At 37.1% G+C, this 22,888-nt stretch overlaps 1 protein-coding gene across 1 annotated transcript in view; it reads left to right on the top strand.

Annotated features, from left to right (window-relative positions):
• Window positions 1-22,888, top strand: part of Ppp4r4 (protein phosphatase 4 regulatory subunit 4) — an 80,619-nt gene that overhangs the window by 45,050 nt on the left and 12,681 nt on the right. Inside the window, exons 4-16 of the mRNA XM_027416450.2 lie at window positions 329-476; window positions 895-968; window positions 3,119-3,225; window positions 5,764-5,871; window positions 9,550-9,671; window positions 11,676-11,798; window positions 12,733-12,902; window positions 13,201-13,320; window positions 15,778-15,855; window positions 16,464-16,547; window positions 17,607-17,789; window positions 20,423-20,528; window positions 22,361-22,508. Of these exons, the coding sequence (XP_027272251.1) occupies window positions 329-476; window positions 895-968; window positions 3,119-3,225; window positions 5,764-5,871; window positions 9,550-9,671; window positions 11,676-11,798; window positions 12,733-12,902; window positions 13,201-13,320; window positions 15,778-15,855; window positions 16,464-16,547; window positions 17,607-17,789; window positions 20,423-20,528; window positions 22,361-22,508 (1,571 nt within the window). The remainder of the gene's footprint in view (window positions 1-328; window positions 477-894; window positions 969-3,118; window positions 3,226-5,763; window positions 5,872-9,549; window positions 9,672-11,675; window positions 11,799-12,732; window positions 12,903-13,200; window positions 13,321-15,777; window positions 15,856-16,463; window positions 16,548-17,606; window positions 17,790-20,422; window positions 20,529-22,360; window positions 22,509-22,888) is intronic.

The following is a 22,888-nucleotide window of genomic DNA, read 5'->3' as shown; positions in this document are numbered from 1 at the left end:
TAGGGTCCTCAACGGGGGCTCTGCAAAGTCCACCAAATCTTCCTGTGCTGGTCCTGGGCCCTTCCCCATGTGTCCAGGGCCAGAATGCAACCCTTCTATTGTATAAATTCTTAAAACATTGAAGACTTCTTAAGAAATTTGTCATCAAATGAATTAAATATTAGGGGCAGGCTAATATAGTCCTCTTAAAGTAATAAGAACTGCATCCTTAAAAGTTGTATTTAATGATCTGTAGAGTATGGCTTCGCTTTCTGTAACCTTGGCTCTTTTAAACATCCCCTTCTGACCTCTCATCTTTGTAAATAGTTAATTCTTTCTGATCACACAGGAAGTCCTGCATGTTGCAAGTGTGGAAATGCAGCTAACGGCTGCAGTGTCATTTCTGACCATCCTGCAGGAAGAGTCAATGTCAGTCCACACCTACGTACACTCCTTCCTGCAAATCATTCTCCTGTACCTGGAGCACAGGGACACAGGTCAGGGATGAACATACTTAATTACATTCTTGTTTATGGTATTTAGCAAATGGCTGTGGTTCATTCACCATCTATGGACCCAATGAAAATAGCTGAAGTCCCTCTAAGAAATATCCCTGGGAGAGAGAATACACTAGTGTGTCTTGGGGGTTATTCTTTCCTTAGATGTTTTCCTTTACGTTTATGTTCATGGGAGACTAGAATACCATAAGGTAGAGTTACCTCCCTCAAATTATTCTTCAGTGTTTAAAATTTTCCAGTTTGTCAAGACAAAAGCTGTAAAAAATGTCTTAGAATAATAATAACAACAATTATGCTTATTTTGTAATAAAATGTGATTCCAGCTGTTAATGGATGAGTTGAGAGTGCATTTATACCTGAGATGTTTAACCTAGTAAGTTGTGTCTATGCCCATTAGGTGTCAGCAATGCATGGCTGGAAACGCTTCTCTCTGCAATAGAATTATTGCCAAAAGAAACCCTGAGGCATGAGGTAATTCTGTGATTGTTTTCTTTTTGTAAATAGTAAGTCACTTTATGATTTTTTTCTTAGGGAGTAGGATTAGTTTCCATTGTGAAAGCAATATATGCTCATTGCAGAAAATTTAAATAATTTGCAAAATGTAACGAAGAAAAATAATTTATACTTCTGTAGTTGGCTGCTTTTAAGTTCTTGATATATGTCCTTCAGGTTTTCCCCTCTGTGTGGATGCTGCTTGTCATGTCAGTAATTATACTGAATCTGAGCATAGTCACTTTTCAGTGAGCATTATCCTCCTGTATGTAGTTACAAATAATTTTACTTTTAATGCTGGAAGCTATTTTCAGCCTTAAATTTTACTATCAAAATAAGCCTTGTCTGTAGAGATTTTCAGGTAGTCTTTAACTGTAACATCTACAAAAGTAGCGTCTCCTGGTGAGAGGACATTAATAGTCTCGAACTCTTCACTAAATATGTGAAATGTAGTTACCCAGAGCTTTTATTAAAAATAGTGTTCCACTGGGGATGTGGCTTAGTTGGTAGAGTGCCTGCCCAGTGTGCACTGATGCTGGGTTTGATTCCCAAGTCATATGCATAGGGCCCCCCCATCATATGCATATGACCCCATGCGTGTGAACCAGACACCCGACACCTTGTAATCCTAGTCCTCAGAAGGTGAAGGCAGGAAGAGGAGAAGTTCAAGGTCCTCCTTGGTTACATTGTGAATTCAAGGTCAAGGTCAGCCAGGGTTACATGAGACCCTGCCTCAAAATCAACAACAAAAATAATGTTCCAATGTAATTTGATAGGCTAAAGGTATGATTACATTTTAATCGGAAATGTAAAAATACACTGTTGACTGTTTTTTCATATATTGTATCAAATTAGTTGCATTTTTTCTTTCTTTTTTGAGACAAGGTTTCTCTGTGTAACAGCAGTGGCTGTCTTAGAACTCACTTTGTAAACCAGGCTGGCCTCAAACTCACAAAGATCCACCCACCGCCTCTGCCTCCCCAGTGCTGGGATTATACCATCACTCTGCCATCTTTTGTTGCATTTGTACATATTTGTATAAGACTTATTCCCACTTGGTTATTTGTCTTTTAATTTCTGTTATGGTTCATTCTGCCCCTCTTGAAAGGCTTTATTATAAATTAAGATGGCAAACTAGAAAAAACAGCACATCTGTCCTCTAGCAGTCTTGAACATTATTTATCCCTGTATATATTTCTTTGCAGTCATACCATTGTAAAAAGCTATTCATTGAAATATCCTCCACTGATTTTATTGTGTCTTTGTCCTTATTGTAGTTTGTCATTCTGTCACAACACCAGAATACTTGTTAAAATGGGAAGTTTTATCCAGTTGTAATAATGTGTAACTAGGCTGGTTGGTGGTGGCACACTCCTTTAATCCCAACAGCCTGAGTTGTTACAAAGAGAAACCCTGTCTCAAACCACGCTCACCCTCCACCAAATAGAAAGAATGTGTAGCTGGTGGCAAGTATCTAGACAGCATCCAGATGGAACTGCTAAGCACAATACAGACATGTGCGCTTTGTGTTTTTGAAGAGCAGTGTAAACATAAATGAGACAATTGTTACTCAAGAGTGTTCAGCATTTTTAGGATGTGATCTTTTTGATAGAATCCTTGGGATGAGAAATAGCAAGGTTAAACATTAAAAAGTTGGTGCTAGAATAATTCTATGCAGTGTGTCGTGCTATCGAATGTTCGAGTGCCTAGTATATGCAGAATATAGCACCAGACTTAGGTCATTATGTTTAAGTAACAAAATTTCTTAAATAGATTTTCTATATTTTTAGGATAAATAAAGATCAGAGTATTTGGTAACTAATTTGTTTTTCTCTGTTGAAAATGTACTTTCAAAATTATCTTCATATGCACTCAGATCACTTCAAAGTTTGCAATGAGCTTTATTTCAGTGCTTTTTCCTAATTCATTTTTACTGCATAGTTTGGCATCTTTACCTTAGCCAAGAAGACAAAGCAAGTACTCTAAGTTAAGAGTAACCGTATATCTCAATTGTAATGCATGTTCTTTAAAAGTGTTTAAAACATGCAGATATTCTTTGAAGAAGTTGGTGTTAGTGATGAGAATGTATAATACTTCCTACATTTATTCTTCAAATTGTTTCCTTTTAGATTCTCAACCCACTTGTTTCTAAGGCACAGCTTTCCCAAACTGTCCAGTCGCGATTAGTTAGCTGTAAAATTTTAGGAAAACTAACCAACAAATTTGATGTCCATAGGTGAGTATTTATATGTAATTTTGTCCCTTATTAAATTAATTTGAAATATGCAATGACTGTATCAACAATGATTACTTTTGTATTATTCCATACTACTCACAAACTTAACCTTTTTTAGCTATATAGACTTCTCAGACAGAAATCTTCTTACTAGAAGCATTTCTTCTCAATTTTATGGATTTTCAAGACTTCCCTATCTCATACCATGTCTTCTTGTGAAGATAAAATAGCATTATCTTGAGACTTTCAAAATTGGTAAATATGACATAAAGATAGGATTCCTTACATCACCATTATGAATTCCTTATTTGGAATAATTTCATAACAGCATATCTATAGTATACATGCATCTATCTTCTAGATAACAAATGACACATGTTCACACTTGATGTGTTGTGAATTATAACATGAGAGTAAACATCAAGGCAGAAGTATATTTTGGCTGACAGTTGCCAGACATTGCATTACTAGAGCCTTTTGAATTAGCTATTGACATTTAACAGCTGGGACAGATACTGTTATAAGTTACAAGTAACTGATGATAACATTCAAATTTAATAACACATGTAAAATGCATGATAAACTGTTAACTAAGGTAAGTGATGATTTTAAAGAATATTTTAATATTATCTAACAATGTCACAATATATATCTTGAGATATGTAACCCAAATGTCCTTTTACTGCCATTAAGCCCCTCCAGATACCTCCCTTCCTACTTTCATGTCCTATTTTTCTTCTTTTTAAAAAATAATCTATCAATAACTACTGCCTGCATGCACATGGATGTAAGGCAACCTATTCCCCCACACTGGAGAAAAGCAACCTCCCCAATAGCCATTACTTGCCAGTGTCCCTTTCCTATCCATGCTGGAATGTTGTCTGGTTTGTTCTTATGCCAGTAACCATGGCTGCTGTAAATTCATGAGTACAACAGCCATGTCATATCCAGCATGTCTCTCCATCTGTTTCTTACATTTTTTCTGCCCTCCCTTTCACAGCATTCCCTGATTCTTGTAGGGGCTGTCCAATTTAGGGTTGAATACTCAGTGGGCATTTACTCTCAGCACTTTGGACATATGTGAGTCTCTGTGCTGACTTCTCCTATCACCAAGAAACATCATTTTTAGTTGAGAGCAGCACTAATATATGGGTATAAACACAAATACTTAGAAGGCAGTTTGACAACTGTTCATTAACCAGAACTGTAGTAAGATCCTACCTAAGGCCTATACCCTCTCTAGCTGTGGGCTTTTGGCCAGATTTACAGTAATAGGCATGGATTCCTTCCCATGAAACAGAACTAAAACCCAACCAGAAAGTAATTCATTACTACCATAACAGTCGTACCACTTTTGCACCAGTAGTGACTTCTTGCCTCACAGGTCAGTATTTGTGGCATGCAAGATCAACCACTGGCTAATTCTATTGGTAACTTCTCCATTCATCACCTGCTTTGTACCTTCTGGCACTGTGAAATCTAGCCATCAAGATAGAAGTTTTCTTCTCAGTTATGGCTTGATTTCTCTATGTCAAACAACTAAATTACATGTGTCTTACGCAATAGGATCTTAATATAATTACATGGAAAGCCAAGAACAACTACCGATAATAGAGAGATACCCCACATCTGGCACCCGGATTTTCGTTTAATAACCCATGTCTTCTGTAGAAAGAAGTGTTGTATACCTATACATGGAACTGCCATTCAAACTCCTTTATTTAAAAAAAATGTACCTTATAATTACCTGACAGAGCAGTGGTCTCCTTAAAGCTTTTCCATATACCCTTAGTTTTGGTTAACCCACTGTCTTAGTCAATGTTCTGTTGCTGTGAAGAGATGCCATGACTATGGCAACTCTTATAAAAGAAAGCATTTAGTTGGGGCTTGCTTATAGTTTCATAGGTTTAGTCTGTCATCATCATGGTAAGGGCAGAAAGCAGGAAGACATGGTAGTGGAGAAGTAGCTGAGAGTTCTACACCTGAATCTGCAGGCAGAAGGAAGAGAGAGAGAGAGAGAGAGAGAGAGAGAGAGAGAGAGAGAGAGAGACTCGACCTGGGTTGAGATTTTGAAACCACAAAGTGCATTCCCCCAGTGACAGGCACACTTCCTCTTAATAAGGTCACACTTCCTAATCCTTCTCAAGTAGTGCCACTCCCTGATGACTAAGTGTTCAAAAATGTGAGCCTATAGGGGTCATTTTTATTCATACCACCACACACACCTTCCACCTCATTTATCCCTCCATTCTCCCTCCTCAATCCCTGTTAAACCCTTAATCCTTCATTTTCTCCGGTCCTACTTTCATATCACATGAACTCAACTCTCCCCTCCCTCATGGCCTTTTCCTTGCCCATCTATGTACCCTTTCCAGCTTCCTGATTTCTGTAGGCACTCCATATTAAACATACGAATCTAAAATTCAAGGATGTTCTCTTTCGTATTTGGTAATTTGAAATTTTGAGAATTATTTGAAAATATTAGTCTAAAATGTTCATCTATTTACATGTTTATTTTTTTAAACCTATCTTCCTCAGCATTAAAAGAGAAATACTTCCCCTGGTAAAATCACTCTGTCAAGATGTGGAATATGAAGTTCGATCTTGTATGTGTCGGCAGTTAGAAAATATAGCTCAGGGCATTGGGTAAGTGTATTTCCAAGTCCTTATGCCACACAGTCTTACTTCCAGGTTGTGAGATGAGCATATCCTGCTCATATATGCCTTGAAAGTGTGCTGTTCATTTCTTTATGTGCTTTCTTCAAATGGTTGTAGAAGGCCTCTCCTAATGTGTCTACAGTAAAAGAGATGAGAGGGGTGTGTTTAGCATGGCAGCAGATATTCAATTAATGTCAGTTTCTTTCTTTCTTTCTCACCCTGGTTACTCAGTTATAATTCTAAGCAACCAGGTCCAACAAGGGACCATGTGCCAGCAGAAACCATAGCTGAATCTAGCATTTCTCTTGGATGACCATTTCCTGGCACTCTCTCTCTCTCTCTCTCTCTCTCTCTCTCTCTCTCTCTCATATATATGTGTGTGTGTGCATGTGTGTGTGTGTGTGTGTGTGTGTGTGTGTGTGTGTGTGTGTGTGTGTATGTATATTAGAGACAGGGTTTCTCTGTGGCTTTGGAGGCTGTCCTGGAACTAGCTCTTGTAGACCAGGCTGGTCTCGAACTCACAGAGAACCGCCTGCCTCTGCCTCCAGAGTGCTGGGATTAAAGGTGTGCGCCACCACCGCCCAGCCCTCCTGGCTATATTTTAAAGGATTTCAGATAGGTTTACTGTCATTGAAGTATGTCTCTGTGCAAGTGCTATGTGTTTTTGGATTTGTGATTCTTCTTGCCCTTTGGGGACATACTGTTCAGGAAGCAGAAGCATAGGGCAGGCAGTCTGCCCTCTGCTTAAAAACAGTTCCCAGGTCAGGGTACAAGTATAGTATTAAAGGAAATACCTACAAATTATCTTGGGAAATGGTTTTTGTTTTAAGGATTTTGAAGTTAGTGGAGAAACACTAGTTTCTATTTTTAGTAGATCCTTCATTTATTTTATCTGTTACTGTTTTTCACAGATAAGGACAGTGAACTTATAGTAATGATGACTTTGGAAAGCTTTAGGATGCCACTAACAGACCCAGGGAATAGTCATGTACTTTGTGCTATGTCTGCTAATCAGTTCTTTTGTTTTGCTCTCAGAAATATTTTTGATAAGTCTTTTGAGGCTACATTACTCTTGTTGGATTACTGTGGACTATAGTTAATAGTCTCACCCAAACCTGATGAGTCAGAATCAGAATTTGACTGGACAATGTATTACTGCCTTATTCACTTTATAAAGATGTGAAATATTTATTTGTTTACTTTTTTTTTAACCACCTGACATTTTTTTTCCTGTTTAAAAAGTGGGAAGGCTAAGTTTCTTAGTTATGGTTCTATTGCTGTGAAGTGACACCATGACTAAGGTAACTTATAAAAGAAGGCATTTGCTTGGGGGCTTGCTTGTAGTTTCAGAGGGTTAGTTCATCGTCGTCATGGTGGGACGCAGACAAGTGTGGCACTGGAGCAGTAGCTGAGAGCTTTACATCCTGATCCACAGGCAGCAGGCAGAGAGAGTAAGAGAGGGAGGGAGAGAGACACACTTACAGAGAGCCAGAGGCAGAGAGAGACTGGGCCTGGTGTGGCCTTTTTATACTTCAAAGCCCACCTCTGGTGACATACCTTCTCTAACAAGGCCACATCTCCTAATTCTTCCCAAGCAGTTCCAACTGGTGACCAAGCATTCAAACATAATCAAACAACCACAGCAAGGATTTTCAAATTAGTCTTCCCCAAATTAATTTAGGATTATTCTTTATGGATTAATTTATGAAAACAAAATTGCAGAGAATATACTCAACTTCAGCAGGTTAGAATCTATTTAAGGAACCAATTTCTTGACCATGTACGCATATTTATTTATTGTTGAGTATCCCTGTTGTCCTCTTACAAATATGACTGACTATAGGATTCTTCATGGTGTGACAACTGAAAAGTGATGGTGTCTTATTTCTAGTCATGTCAGTCAGCTTTCCATTGCTGTAACAGATGCTGTAGCAACTAATGGGGAGAAAAAGGTTATTTGGGGTCGTTATTTGAAGGTTTCCCATAACCGTTGGGTCTCTGGGAAGGCAGCACATCATGGTGGAGAGTGTGTGGAACACGGCCATCATTTCTTCACCAGGAAACAAAAAGTGGAGAAGAAGGGACTTCCTGCTTCCAGGGCATGTCTCCAGAGTCTGGAAAACTCCCAATATGCCCTATGTCCTAAAGTTCCCATTAACTCCTTATAATAATCAAACACCAAAACTTTTTGGCTCTAATGAAATGAGAAAATTAATTATCTCCTTAACACTTAAAATTATTTAAATTCACACTAATACAATGTGGTAGAGGATTTAACAAGGTGACATTCTTGAGAAGAAAAAGCTGTGAGAATGAAAGTTTAAATAAACTTACAATTAATTTTTAAAAAATTAAAATAGGCTAGAAAATTCAAATGCATAGTGAATAGTTGTACACAGCCACCCTCCGAGTTCAGAAGAGAGAGATGACTTGCTTAGAGGTGTGCTGTTAGCTGTGTGGTGGGGGAGGACCTGTCCTCACAGGTCCAGCTGAGGTTCCTGTTGATGCCCTGTCTGTCATACAACAAATGCAGTAATTATAGACAGCGTAAGAGAAAATTTTGCTCAAGACCGTGTGAGGAAACTGAAGGAGCAATCTTCTGTTGAAGGCTTTTTTGGTTTGCTTTATTGATTTATTTTGACAGGGTCTCACTGTGTAGCCTTCACTGGTCTGGAGTTCACTAAGCAGACCAGACTGGCCCAAAACTCAGAGACTCACCTGTCTGTGCCTCCCCAGTGTTGGGATTAAAGGTGTGTGCTACCCCTCCCAGTTTTTAGTGGTTTTTTGAGATTTATTCGTTTGTTCATTTTTTTTTTTTTGAGATGGTCTCACTGTGCAGCCCTGACTGGCATGGAACAAGACCATGCTGGCCTTGAACTCTCAGAGATCCACCTGCCTGTGCTATTTTTGTTAAAAACTCTGTCAATAAAATACGCCACGTATAATTTATGCTGCCTTCCATATTGTATCTAAGAAAGCTGACAATATGTTATGACTCCCTATTATCTGAGTCTGAACCTTTGTCATCAGTAGGAATGAAGTGCTGGCTTTTTGCTGCTTATGACTATGTTCTAAATGTTGTTTATTCTGTAAAAGCATCTTTCATACCTTATTGTTTTATGTTGAATATCCAGTGTTGTCTGTCATTCTTCTGTGTGGAAACTATCATAATGTTGTGTTTCAGATGATTAGAAAAATAACATATGCCCCAAAATCTAGGTCAAATGGTTTTGCTTGAATTTCTACCAATACTTATAATAACTTTTTTCTTAATTAGCTGGATCACTTTTTGAAATTTCTTTAAAATTGAAAATGATATAATTTATAAAGCTTAATATAATGTCCTAATCATTAAAATTTCTATAGTTAACAGTAGTTTACAGGTGAAATGAAAATTGATTTAATCATGAAATTATTATTAATATTTATTTAAATATTTTTAATTCTTTGAGAATTTCACATGAAGTGTTTTAATTATATTCCCTCACAAACCCCCATGACTCCTCCCATATCTAACCTGTATTTCTTACACTATGGCTGCTTTTCCAACCAGATGGCATGCTTGGGGACTAGCGTGGGACACTGGGACCATCTGGGATAATCACTTGTTTTCACTGGACTCTTGCTGTTGGTCTGACTTACTTTCTTCTACTGCTTATTGTGCAGGACAGAACTGACAAAGAGTGTGGTGCTCCCCGAATTAATAGAACTCTCTGGGGATGAGAGTGGCAGTGTGCGGCTTGCTGCTTTTGAAACCTTGGTGAACATGCTTGACATGTTTGATACAGGTAAAACTGCATGTGCAGAGATCTTTATTTCTGAAAGACTGTTTCCCATATTACTAATAAGGAGCAAAGACTGATTCAGAATTTTTTGTTGAGTTTAGAGTTTTATGATTCTTCCATCTTGATGCCTTCCATACTTTTACTCTAACCCTCCTGGAATCTAGTGCTGCTGTATGTTTCATACTTCTCATTTCTCTCTTCAAAACTTAACTGACATATATAGAAGTTGAAGAATTTGTCTTGACAAGTAGCCCTTAGCTCACCCAACTAACTGATGTTAAGTCCTGATTGTAAGATGCTTATAACATCTAAATGAATTCTTTCTTAATAATATTATAATGCCAGAAATCTGGCTGTGGGAGGAGAAATTTGGGGTAGATAATTCAATGGTGATGTGAAAGACGTTGTTTCTTGTTCTTGTGCAAACTGAGCCGCAGGAAGCTAGCTGATCTACCAAGTGTGGACCTAGACCTAGACTGGGGCCTCGCTCTGGGCAAGTGGATATTAGCCACTATGACAACGTAATATTTGGAGGGCTAAATGTCAAGACTGAGGTATGAAAGTCAGTTGTGTAATTGTAGGATTGGGTTCACTAGAACTATTGACATTTTTTCTGGACTGGGAGGGTCTCTGAAGATTTTTGTGGTATAGACAATAATTTTGTATAAATATTTCAGAATGATCATTGAAGTAATTTGATAAATACAGGAGCAATGCTGCACATAATTGGATGAATCTTTTTGCCTCTAATATTGAGGGCACCCCTAGGATTCAGACTGGAACTGGCATTAATGGGTTTTCCCTGCTTCACTGCTCTGGCCTCTGTTTTCACAGACCTTCATTTCCTCCCGCTCTTCCTCCTGTTGCTGACTCCAGCCCATCTCTAGCCTTCCATGTCAACTTTCCTCTCCCTGTTGTTGCCTCTACTTTTCTTTCACCCCCTCCTCTATTTTTATCCTACATGACTTCTAGGCTTCTTTTAGTGTCCAGTTCAAATACATTTTCCTCTATTTTATCTTTTCAAATTTCTTATATGAGAGCTTGGGAGGTTACTTAGAAGCTCCATCAATCCTATGTGTTTTGTTAAAGTTTGTTGGAACTTAACTATGTCCACTTGTTAGATCACTTATTATTCTTAATCTAGTGAAACTTCTCCCCATCGCATAACGCTTGCTTTGCTAAGCAGTCAATATTATATGCCTTTCATTTGATAACAGCTGAAGATAAGGCCCTGAATTGTGATGTAATAGCAGTTGTAATAGCAGTAACATTCCTGCCCCTGTTACAGCTTCTTACCCCTAGGTACTGATGCACGACTGATAACTTAATCAAACTGTGGGGTTTTTAAGAGTACTGGGAAGGGAGACTTAAATATTGCTAATCTGTCAGAAGCATATGACTTAGAGACTTGCTCAACCTCTAAAGAGGTTAAAACCTCTAAAGAAGTAAAAACACAAAATTAAGTAGACAGGTTACATTTCTTTTTTTTTCTTTTTTAATTTAAATTAAATACAATCTTATTTTACATAACAATCCCAGTTCCCTCTCTCTCCTGTCCCTCCTCTGTCCCCATCTACCTCCCCTCAACCCCAGGGAGGATGAGGTCTCTCATGGGGTATCATCAAAGGACAGGTTATATTTCAAGCTGACCCTGATTAAAAAAAATAGTTAAGTGTAGCATGGGATGAATGAAAGAGAGAATTGGAGGTTTCCTGGGCCTGCCATCTGTCTACTTAAATTAAAAATGTTAGAATGCTTCTGGTTATTCAGACTCAAGACATCAGTCACCTTATTGTTTTAATTGTGATGACCCTATCCTCATTCATTGGTGGCACCTTAGAAGCCCAAACTTGTCACCAGTCCTCTTCCTGTTACTGTTATCAGATATTTCTATCATTGTTAGTCTAACATAGACATTTTCTTCTGGAGGGGATATATGTATTAGTTTTCACGTGGTAATGTGAGCAATTGACTCTAAACTATATATTGTTTTGTTTTGTCTTTCAGATGACAGAAGTCAAACTATACTTCCCTTAGTGAAATCATTCTGTGAAAAATCTTTCAAAGCAGATGAATCGATTCTTATTTCTTTATCTTTTCATTTAGGAAAGCTATGTCATGGACTATATGGTATGTTACACAGGGCTTGCAAGACTAGCGGTTTTTCTCTTTTGCTCCTACTCATTTCATTCAGTTCTTTACTTGTAGCACTTGTTCTCAGGTGTGTGAAGTCTTATGGTAATGTAATTTAGAACACATTTAGAAATGACATTTCCACAATGATATCTTATTTGAAAGAGTCAAATAAGCATAGCCCTTCGAATATCTTGGCATTTTGCATGTTTAAATTGGAGTGTGCTAATAGAAGGTCAGGTATGTTAACTTTTGGTGTGTAGTAAGAATAACTTTAAAAACCATTTTTCAAATAATAAATGTAGCATGTGAATAGTTACTTAGAATGTAACACCCAAGAGTTGAGGTATTTGAGCATATTCTTAGCTTACTATAACCATGTAAGAGTTAAGCTCTTATCTAGTATAGTAATATTCTTTATATGGACATCTGGTAATTGAAAAATGTTTTACAATATTCAACAAATCCCTAGTGCTGAGAGAGCTGATTATGGAAACATTCTGTGGATGAACAGTATATCTAATCATTTTGACCTCCTCCAAGCTAGGTTCTTGGGCTCCTTCTCTGTAGATGCACATGCATTCTTTTTGCAGAGACTTTAAAACATGTATCATAAATAAATAGCAGTATTATAATTACAATCATGATGGTATCTTAGTTCTTCAAGCTGTGTAACTAATATAGACATGTTTCTTGTTTTCTGTAGTTTCTATTTTTAAATTAAAATATTATTAAAGTGAGCACAAGGTAAAAAAATTTGACCCATTACCTTTCTTCAGAGTAATTCTTTGCTCATTGTTGTAATTTTGAGCCATCTGTAACAATTTTGCTTAAATATTTTGTTCTAAACATGTTTTATTATACTTTAAGTTTCTTTTTTAAGTTTTGTATGCAATTGAAATGTTGAACACAGGTTTTACATTTGTTTTAGGAATTTTCACTCCAGATCAGCACTTGAGATTTTTGGAATTTTATAAGAAACTTTGTACATTGGGTTTGCAACAAGAAAATGGCCACAATGAAAACCAGATTCCATCCCAAATCATAGAGCAGGAGAAGAAATATACTTCAGTACGAAAGAACTGTGCTTACAACTTTCCGGTAGTATAATACTTGTTTATATTTACTGGGTGTGTTGATTATGTCATTAAAATATAGGAGTAGAATGTGTTAAAATATTTACATGTCCAACGCCTGCTGTTTAGCACCTTATCTCAATGTATAGGAAGTATTACGCAAATATCGGGATTTATATTTCTGTATATAATCAGAATTGTGTGCATGCATTTGGGTTTTACAAGTGTATTCTTATTGAATATGCTCAATAGGACTTGATTTCAGTTTTAGCAGGGTGATTATCTTAGGTATTGATGCATTCATCTCCTTTCACCTCCACTAGGCCATGATTGTTTTTGTTGATCCTAAAAACTTCCACATGGAACTCTATTCTACATTCTTCTGCCTTTGTCATGACCCTGAAGTACCAGTCAGATACACTATTGCTATTTGCTTTTATGAAGTAAGTCTAAGAATGAACTCGACGGTACACATGTTGATTCTGTCTGTGTGTATTAGATGCTGTTTTAATATTCTGTATGCTGTATTTACAGACTTGTTATGAGATAGAGATTCCATAGCTCTTTCATGTTATAGTTTTAAGTCTTATTTTTGAATTCCCATATTTCTCTTCGCTTTTTAGTGTGTTTACAAGTCCATTTACATAAATACATTATATTCATTTACTCATTAACCTATTTTTCAGCATATTTAAACTGAATACTTACTTTAAGGCAGATATTATGGTAGCTATAATTTATGTGTTTTATCATATTTGTACTTTGCCCTTATGTTTAAGTAGTTTTAGGGTAAATGGAAAATTAAGTAACAAATTATTTACATTTATTGCTTTTACCGTAAGTGAAATTTTATGAGCATAGCTTTTAGCTTTAGCTGTACAACTTTCCATAAATTATGTACAAAAGTAAAACAAACTTTGATGATGAACATAATTAACTTTTCATCTTTGAAGTTGAAATTAGGGCCTGTTTCTCAGAAAATGACAATAAAAAACACATGTATGTAACAGTTGCCAGGCATATGTTCATTACTTGTCTCATTGCTGTGACAAAATACATGACAAAAGCAACTTAAGAAGAAAAGTTTTACTTTAGCTTGCAGGTCTGGGGCACAGTCCACTATGGAGGGCAGGCATGGTGGCGGGAGCAGAAAGCAGCTGGCCACTCTGAATCCACAGTCAGGAAGCAGAGAGCAACGAATGCTACTTCTCAACTCCCTCTCTCATTTTCATTTAGTCCAGGATCTCAGGCCATGGGATGGTGCTGCCCATAATTAGAGTGTATCCTAGTTTGCTTCTCTGTTGCTCTAATAAGTACCAGGAGCAAAAGCAACTCGTGGGAGAGAAGGGTTTATTTGGCTTATACTTCAATATCATAGCCCATCATTGAGGGAAGTCAGGGCAAGTACTCAAGGAGAAGCTCAAAGCAGAAACAATGGAGGAATCTGCTTTTTAGGCTTGCTCTATGGCTGTCTTGGCTAGCTTTCTTAGACAGTTCCAGGCTGGGCCCTCACAAATCCACTTATCAATCAAGATAGTGCTCTAGTCTAATCTAGGCAATTCCTCAAGTAAGGTTCCTCTCCCCAGGTGATTCTATGTTGAGGAAGTTGACAACTGAAGATAACTAAGACAGTGTGGGTCTTCCTACCTAAACTAATCCAATCTAAAAATCCCTCACAGATGAATGTTGAAGTTTGCTAGAGTAAGTCTAGATCCTGTCTCATGGACAAGCCTTATTAACCATCACAATATCTAAGTTATAACTTGTCAATTCAAAATAGTCACATGACAGCCTCTTTATAATTGACATGAAATCTTTTCATTCCTTGTAAATGGTATAGTAAATTTTCTTGCCAGTAAGAATATTTCACCATCTTCCTTGCACTGCTTCCCATGTCAAAGCACCACTAGATTAGCTGAGAGAATGAAAGACATTCATAGCATCATTATAAATGTTTAAGATTCTTTGAGCTGTTGAGTCATATTCTTTGTTTCTCTAAAATAGCACTTTTCTGGGGCCAGGGAGATAGCTCAGTGGGTAAAGTGCTTGCCTAAGTGTGAGGATTAATTCAGATCCCATGTAAATCTAGTGGGCATAGCAGCCTGCCTGTAATCCACGCTCTCAGGAGGCAGAGGCATGGCATCTCCAGAGCAAGCTAGCTAGCTAAACTAGCTGAATCTGGAGCCCTGGGTTTAATATATAAAGTTTGATATATAAAGTGGAGAGTGATCAAGAAAGATACCTAATATCAACTTCATGTGCTCACATACCTATGAGTATACACACACAATGCACGCTCCCAAACATGTGTAAAATGAATAGCAATGAAATAAAAATGTAAAAATTACACTTTTCTGACATGGATGAAATCATAGTACAAACTCTAGAAAGTATTCCACTGCAATGATACAGTTATTTAAAGTAATCCCAGTGTTACACAGTTGTATCTTATCTGCAAATTGACCCACAAAATCTCACTTTTGTAGGAGAAAAGGGCAGAATGTACTTCCAGTGGATCCTGTAGGTTATTCATTCATTTAGTTTCGTTACCATACAGTCTTCTCTAAGACTGCATGTTAGTTTCCTTTATCTCCTTTGTTAATCTTTCATTTTAAGATACAAAGTGTGGATTAGTGGAGCCGGTGGGTTATTATGGATTGGTGCAGAAGTTCCAGCACGGGTAATCTTATCAAAGGATCCCCACTTATGCATATCTTGTCCTGTGGCCATACATACCAGCTTGTTAGAAAACAAAACTATGCAACTAAATTTACTAGAAATTAATTTTATATTTATGTTGTAACTTTTTAGAAGGAGTATTTAACAAGAATGTAGTTTAAAAATATGTGCCTTAACATTATATAGTATCAAATCTGAGGGATTTTATTGTTGTATTTTAGGTTTCTAAACTTCTGAATTCTGGAGTATATTTAATACACAAAGAACTGATAACATTATTACAAGATGAATCACTGGAGGTAATATAAGTTCCCACTCTGGTATTTCTTCTTTTATGTTAAGCCAAACTGTATCAGTCACTGCATTCCTGGGAAGATCTTACAAATGAGGACTTCCAGGAAATCTGGTTTGAAAATGGAAGTGTGTATTGTTTATTGAGGAAACTTAGGAAGAGCCAACAAGTAGACAAAAGAGAACCTTTAATTAAATCACTGTTGATATTTTGTTACATTTTTTCTAATGCTACATTTTTCTACTATAGGTTTTGTTCACACTTGTAATAACATCACATTTTGGATTTTTTGCTCAGCACTGTTTTGAGAGTATTTTACCTTGTACATAGACTTGTAAAGATGTTGACAGATATTCTTCCATCTGATGCTATTTTTGGCACATTCTATTTACCAAAATAACTATTAACCTGGGGGCACTTAGCTCATCACATGAAACTTGAAGTTGTTACCTGATGTAACAGTTTAGACAAATGGATGCTACAATGATTTATTTTAAACAGAAATACCCCTAATGTTGTTTTGTCAAAAATATTTCTGTATATAAACTGAAGTGTGGGGTTAACTATTTTAGAAGACAGATAATAACCATTATAAACACAATATCTCTTTAAAAGGTACTAGATGCTCTTATAAATCACCTCCCAGAAATCTTGGAACTCATGTCTATTGGTGGAGAAAGCAGTGTTCAAGAAAATAAGGTAAATCTCATCTTTCAGAAAAGTTCCAAGTCTGTCATCTTATTTATTGTACAAGGTGGTTGTGAGGAGACATTGAGAGAATGTGTGAGGAACCTTAGAAAAGTGCTTGTCCTTGTGCTGGCCAGTGTCCAACCCTCTGTGCATTTGTCAGGACTCAGGAACAGCCCTAGCTGGCTTTAAAATTTACACCAGGAGTCCAGAGAGATGGCTTAGCAGCTACGAGCACTACTGCTCTTGTAAAGGGCCTGGCTTCCATGCTAGCACCATCATTGGGTACCTCATGATCACAGACAACTCCTGTCTCCAAAGGAATCCAATGCCTTCTTATGGCCTTTTTTGCACTGCATTCAAGTGCACCATCTCCTATCACTACACAATGCACATAACTTAAAAATAATGTATATAAACAAGTTTGAGTGAGTGTTATGCCATAGACAGGAAGGACAGGTTACATTCCTAGCTCTGAGCCATATCTGGAAGCATTACTGTGAGATACTGATAATTAATTTGAAACATCTTAAGCTCTCAATTTCTGTCCTATTATTAAGGAATTTAAAGGTCTAAAAACCATAGGCACCACCCACCTTAAATTTTCCCAGATGGTGAAATGATGTAGGAACACAATCTTCCCTGTTACCAACTCCTTTCCCCTCAGACTATTTCCTGTGCTTCTGCTGTATGGGTGACACAATGGAGTGTGTAGAGGATTTGAAAACTTGTAAAGAAAGGCCTTTTCAAATACAGTATTTCTAATCATTAAACTCTGTTTTTATAATAAATATACAAGCAACTAAATAAAATAGCACCTGCTCTATAGCTATACCTATGCCTGTGAAAGCTGCTGGCATGAGCTGCCCTCTGCAGCTACTATATCTAGTGGTTCCATCTGATTTCATTTCCTGGTGCCATAAATTTTTTAAAAATATTTGGTCTGTCTGATAACTATCTCCCGGTGACAGCTGAGATAGCTCTAAATCCTGAAGTCCTTCCCTGGTGTGTATTTACATTACAGGCTGCAGTTGATGATTTAGTCACCATCACCCTCGTATTTCTTTCCAGTTGTCTTCTATGCCTGACTTGATTCCCGCACTCACGGCTGCTGAGCAGCGAGCTGCCGCCTCTCTGAAGTGGAGGACCCATGAGAAGCTGCTACAGAAATATTCCTGTCTGCCTCATATCATATCAAGCGACCAGATTTATTACCGTTTCTTGCAAAGAATGTTCACCATCATGATGACAAATGTGAGCCCTGAATTTCCCTGATTGTTTTGAACTTGGGATAATTTTGTCATTACCAAATTCTTCACCTTTTCACAATACACAAACCTCAATTCCTATTGGCTTGGAAGGGCAGCATCTCCACAGGGGAATCAAGACTCCTCTGCTTCTCTGATTTACCCTTTGCTCTCCCACCATTGGCTTCAGGGATGGCTGAACAGGACTCATCTTACACATACTCTTTGTCCACTGCCAGAGGAGTGTGGATGGACTCACCTTACACTTTCATGTTGTTTTCAGAAGCAGTGCACAGGAAGCCCAGTCTGTCCTCAGATTTATTACATAGCTGAAGGTGACATTGATCACCTCTAGCTCCCCAATGCTGGCATCAGAGGTGTGTGGCACTGTACTTAGTTTATGTGGTGTTGGGAACTGAACTCAGGGCTTCATGCCTGCTAGGCAAGTACTCAATCTACTGAGCTGCATCTCCTGCCCTTTACCTCAGACTTGTTCCAGTACTTCTGGAGAAAAAGGTTGACAGGACTCAGTATTGTCAACTGCAAAAGAACCTCTGCTTTGCTCTTCCTTCTGAGTGTACCCACATTGTCAGCATCTCACATCTGCCAGGCCTTTATTCCCACGACTCCCAGCAGTCCCTGCTAGTGTGCATACTGTGTCTTTTACAGGATCTAAGGACAGTTACACTGTAAGTTTGGATGCCTAAGTGTAGAGAGCCTATTCAAGTAAAAGAAGTAATAACTTGCTCTCCAAACAGCTGTATGAAAAGTTGTCCACCTTTTACAATACTTCCAGAAAGGACTGTTTAGCCTGCAGTCCACTGTGCATGCACAATGGCATCCTAAAAAAAAGATTAGAAAGTGTTTTATTTTAAAAGCTGCAACTACTGGGGAATTTAGCTTAGCAATAGGGTACCTGAATAGCATGCATAAGCTCCTAGGTTCAATCTCTGTAGCAGGTCAAAAACAAACAGAAACTTTCCGTATGTTTCTACTTTGCAATCTGAACTGAAGTACCTTAACTTTTCATTTCATAAAAGGGAAATGAGGAATTCAAAAGTCATCTCCAAATTCAAAATAAGTTTTAGTTTTAAAGATTTAGAAAGAAGAAAAATATTATTGGCATTGTTTTCAACTTAAGAAAGTAAGAGGCACAGTAGTACTTACCCACCACTCAACAAATTCATCACACATCATAATGGAAATCTGAGGAATTTAAGATTGTTCTGTAGATACAATCATCTTAAAAAGTGATTTGACAAGAATAACTGATTGTTTACTTTTGTATTTATTTATTTGTTTTCTGTGTGTGCATGTTTGTATGTATGAGGGCACACAGATACCATAACACATGTGTAAAAGTCAAAGGACAACTCATAGTCACTGTTCTGGGACACTTATCATTGAATTCTGTCCCAAATGAATATTTGCCTTCTATTATAAGACATATTACATGAGGTATAAACAGTATATATTAATTTATCATATATATGTATTTGAAATTCTGTCATACTAAATCAAATGAAAGAAGAGGTTTTTAGTTAGTTCACTGTCTGAAATTTATTTAAGCTCTGTTATATTTCTGCTTATATACACATACTAAATTTTCAGTTCTAAACCACAGTAGATACTGTCCCTTTGTATCCAACAGTTAACAATATCACATAGCACAGTGCTCAGTTGAATGGACTCTTGTGTAGATGGAAGAGGGCACAACCAGTGCCACTGTCTACACTACACAGCTGTAGTCCACTGCATGCCAGAGATTCCCACTATAGTAATCTGGGTTTTGGGTGGTGGAATATTATAATATTGAAGAGTAAGTCATGTTGGTGAACATGAATTTATAATTGACACAGTATATCTGGTTTAGAGACTTTTCTTTAATTTCCAGTAAAGGTAACTGGTTGAATTCATTCAGAATCAAGGCTCCGCCGTATAGTGGTGTGTTGAGAATCTGAAGGACAGAGGGTTTGGAATACTAGTAATGCTACCCATCAGCTGGTTCTTTTGCTCTTCTTGGCAGCACTCCCCAATATTAACACCTTATGTACAGTTCTGGAACCTTTACCTCCACACTGACAAACGTTACATCTTTTGTGTAGGCATGGGAAATTGAGAATTCCTCAGCCCTGGATGGCGTTGTACCTGCTGGGCTTAGATATTTAGTTTCCAGCCTTGGTAATCATACCAACCCCCAAATTCTTCAACAGTGTATCTGAACATGGGATCTCAAATTTCTGCTTTAGAAGTGGCACAGTTTTGGTGACGGCACATGGTATTTTCCCCAAATGTTTGCAGAATGTATAGAAATGGTTAGTACTGTGCTGCATGAAAGGATGGGTAGCTGAGGAACGTGTTTTTTCAGATGAAGTGGTAAGAAATGGCAGTCGAACACTGATTCTTTGGGTGTGACTATGAGATTGAATTAGCTTGGGACAGGACACCTTATTTTCCCAAGTGACATTACATTAGGTAACAGACATCCCTCCAGAAGGGTGTGAGTCAGGCTTTGAAAGATGGCAAACACTTCTATATTAGCGAACATGAATAACAATAGCTAATTGATTTGGTGGGGACTACTTGTTGAGAACATATCTTGGCATAGTGTAATTATCTTTCCTGTTTTATTTCTTTAAGAATGTCTTACCTGTCCAAAGAGCAGCTGCACGAACTCTATGCATTTTTCTACGCTATAATCGCAAACAAGAGCAGAGGCATGAAGTCATTCAAAAATTAATTGAACGTAAGTAATTTTGGGGAAAAGTTTTTGAAGTAGTTGACCTTAATTACATCTACAATGCATTGTATGTCACTGTCTGAAGATAAAATAGGCTGCTGGTGGTAAATATTTCATGCATGCTTTTAGTTTAATTTTGTAAGTTAATTTGTGCTTATTTTGGAAATCTTTATGTAACAATCAAAATTTTCATAGAGGAAAATAGTATTTAATCCGAACTTTCTTTTGTGAATTCCCACACTTGAGAAATTCAAATACATAAATGTATGTTGAAAGGCTAATTTCTATCTTGATGAAATAGCATTTGGAACTAAAGCATGAATAGAATACTTTTTAAATCTAGTAATTTATTTTATAATGTTGCTTTCAATATTAATTGAATGGACAAAATGTGGGCTTACAATTCTTTCTTGAATGCTGTTGACAGCAAATATTAGTGTGAATCTAGTGAGCTGTGCTGATTTGACTGTATTTAGGAACAAGGTTAACACATGCAAATTTATTGTGATTTGTTAAGGACTAAAAATTATGGCAAAAATCTTTTAAGTTGTTAATTCTAGTGGCAAATATATACACTTTAGTGAGGTTATTAGCCATTGAACACTTGCTTTGATGACAATTGTGCTGAAATATTTTTAATAGAACTGTTATCTAACACAGACAAGGAAGAGGATTTACTGACTATTAGGATTCACCATACTAATCACGAACCACCACTTTTTAGGAGAAAAAAGTACTTTTGTAAAATTCTACTTAAGAAAAATTATGCTCAGTATATTTTGATTTTTCATTTTATGGTCTGTTTTAATTCTGTTTTCATTTTGCAGTAGTAGGAACTTAAATTTAGAATAAGTCTCATTTTTAAAGCTTCTGTTTGGTTTTAAGTATTAAGAACTTAACCTTTGCACATTTATATAAAAATGAATTATTCTTTAAATCCTGACCTAAAGTACTATCAGTAATTGTGTTCGCATATGACTTTATCCACTTCAGACACCTTTAAGGAAACAAAAAGAGAACAATTAATTTAGTTTGAAATGATTGGGAGGTTTTGCAGACTGCCTTTGAATTGGTTTGAGTGTGTATATCCACTCATATTGTTTTCCAGGTTTCAATAAGATACTGTCTACAGGGTACTCAGCATCCAGGCAATGGTCAAACATAGTTACTCTCTCTAGTCATCCAGTCTTCAAAGTTTATTAAAACCCTTTCCTAATTTTTGATGTATAAATATTGTAGTCTGAAAATCTAGAGTATGTAATGAATATTTTTCTCTTGTCTTTGTTAAGTAAATTGCAGGTAGAATAAAACTTTGCTTAAACTTTTGGTGTTGAGCTTTGTAATATATAATTTCATGTAGGGAAAATTAGGTTATGGTGTAACAGATATTGGGGCTCAAGCTGAAGACTAGAAAAGCAAAGCAGTCAAGCCACCAGAGAGCGCTTACCTCTACCAAGGTTGGGGGAGGGATCCAGTCTTCAACGTGGCTGGAGACTAATTGTCCAGACTGGAGACTAATTGCCTTCCTGTCCTCAATGTGGCTGGGGAATGAGTGCCAGAATTCAAGACCCTGCTCCTATCTTATATACCTCTTTAGGGATAAAAGGGATTAAAGACATGAGCCCTGTTTCTCTTTTAGATTCACTCTCATGTAGTCCTGGGTGGCCTTGAACTCACAGAAATCCATCTGCCTCTGTCTCCTGAGTCCTGGGATTAAAGGTGTTAGTCACCACTGCCCAACTTCTATGGTTGTGGCTAGCTTTGCATTCTGATCTTCAGTGACTTTATTATATCAATAACAATATATCACCACATTATGGTATTTTTGTTGTTTGTAGAGTTGGGTCAAGGAAAGAGTTATTGGAATAGACTTCGATTCTTGGATACCTGTGAATTTATCATAGAGATATTTTCCAAATCATTTTTCTGCAAATATTTCTTTCTACCTGTTATTGAACTAACCCATGACCCAGTAGCAAATGTGAGGTATGTATTGCTCTGCAAGGTTTGAAATATGTTGCATTTTTCATATGTCCTTTTGTGGTAAATGTTTGCAAACTCTTTTTTCTTAGTTAATTAAGCCAAGTGAGGAATTGATGCTTGCTTTCAGAGTCTTAGTAGTTGTTTTTGAAGGTTGACCCAACAGTCACACATTTATGGGATACAGCATGATACTTTAATATATGAATATTAGATGTAGTAATAAAGCCAGGGTAGTTAGCATTTTCATTTCCTTAAATATTTGTCATTTCTATGTACCCAGAGCCTCCAGACTGGTCATCTAGTTATTTATAAAATATATAATGAGTTGCTGTGAACTGTAGTTACCTATTATATTGCACAGGCTACAAGATATTCCTCATATA

The sequence above is a fragment of the Cricetulus griseus genome, chromosome 5, assembly GCF_003668045.3.
Source record: "Cricetulus griseus strain 17A/GY chromosome 5, alternate assembly CriGri-PICRH-1.0, whole genome shotgun sequence".
NCBI classification, from domain to species: domain Eukaryota; kingdom Metazoa; phylum Chordata; class Mammalia; order Rodentia; family Cricetidae; genus Cricetulus; species Cricetulus griseus.
The sequence above is the reverse complement of the archived record's forward strand: the minus strand, read 5'-3'. Positions and strand labels throughout refer to the sequence as shown.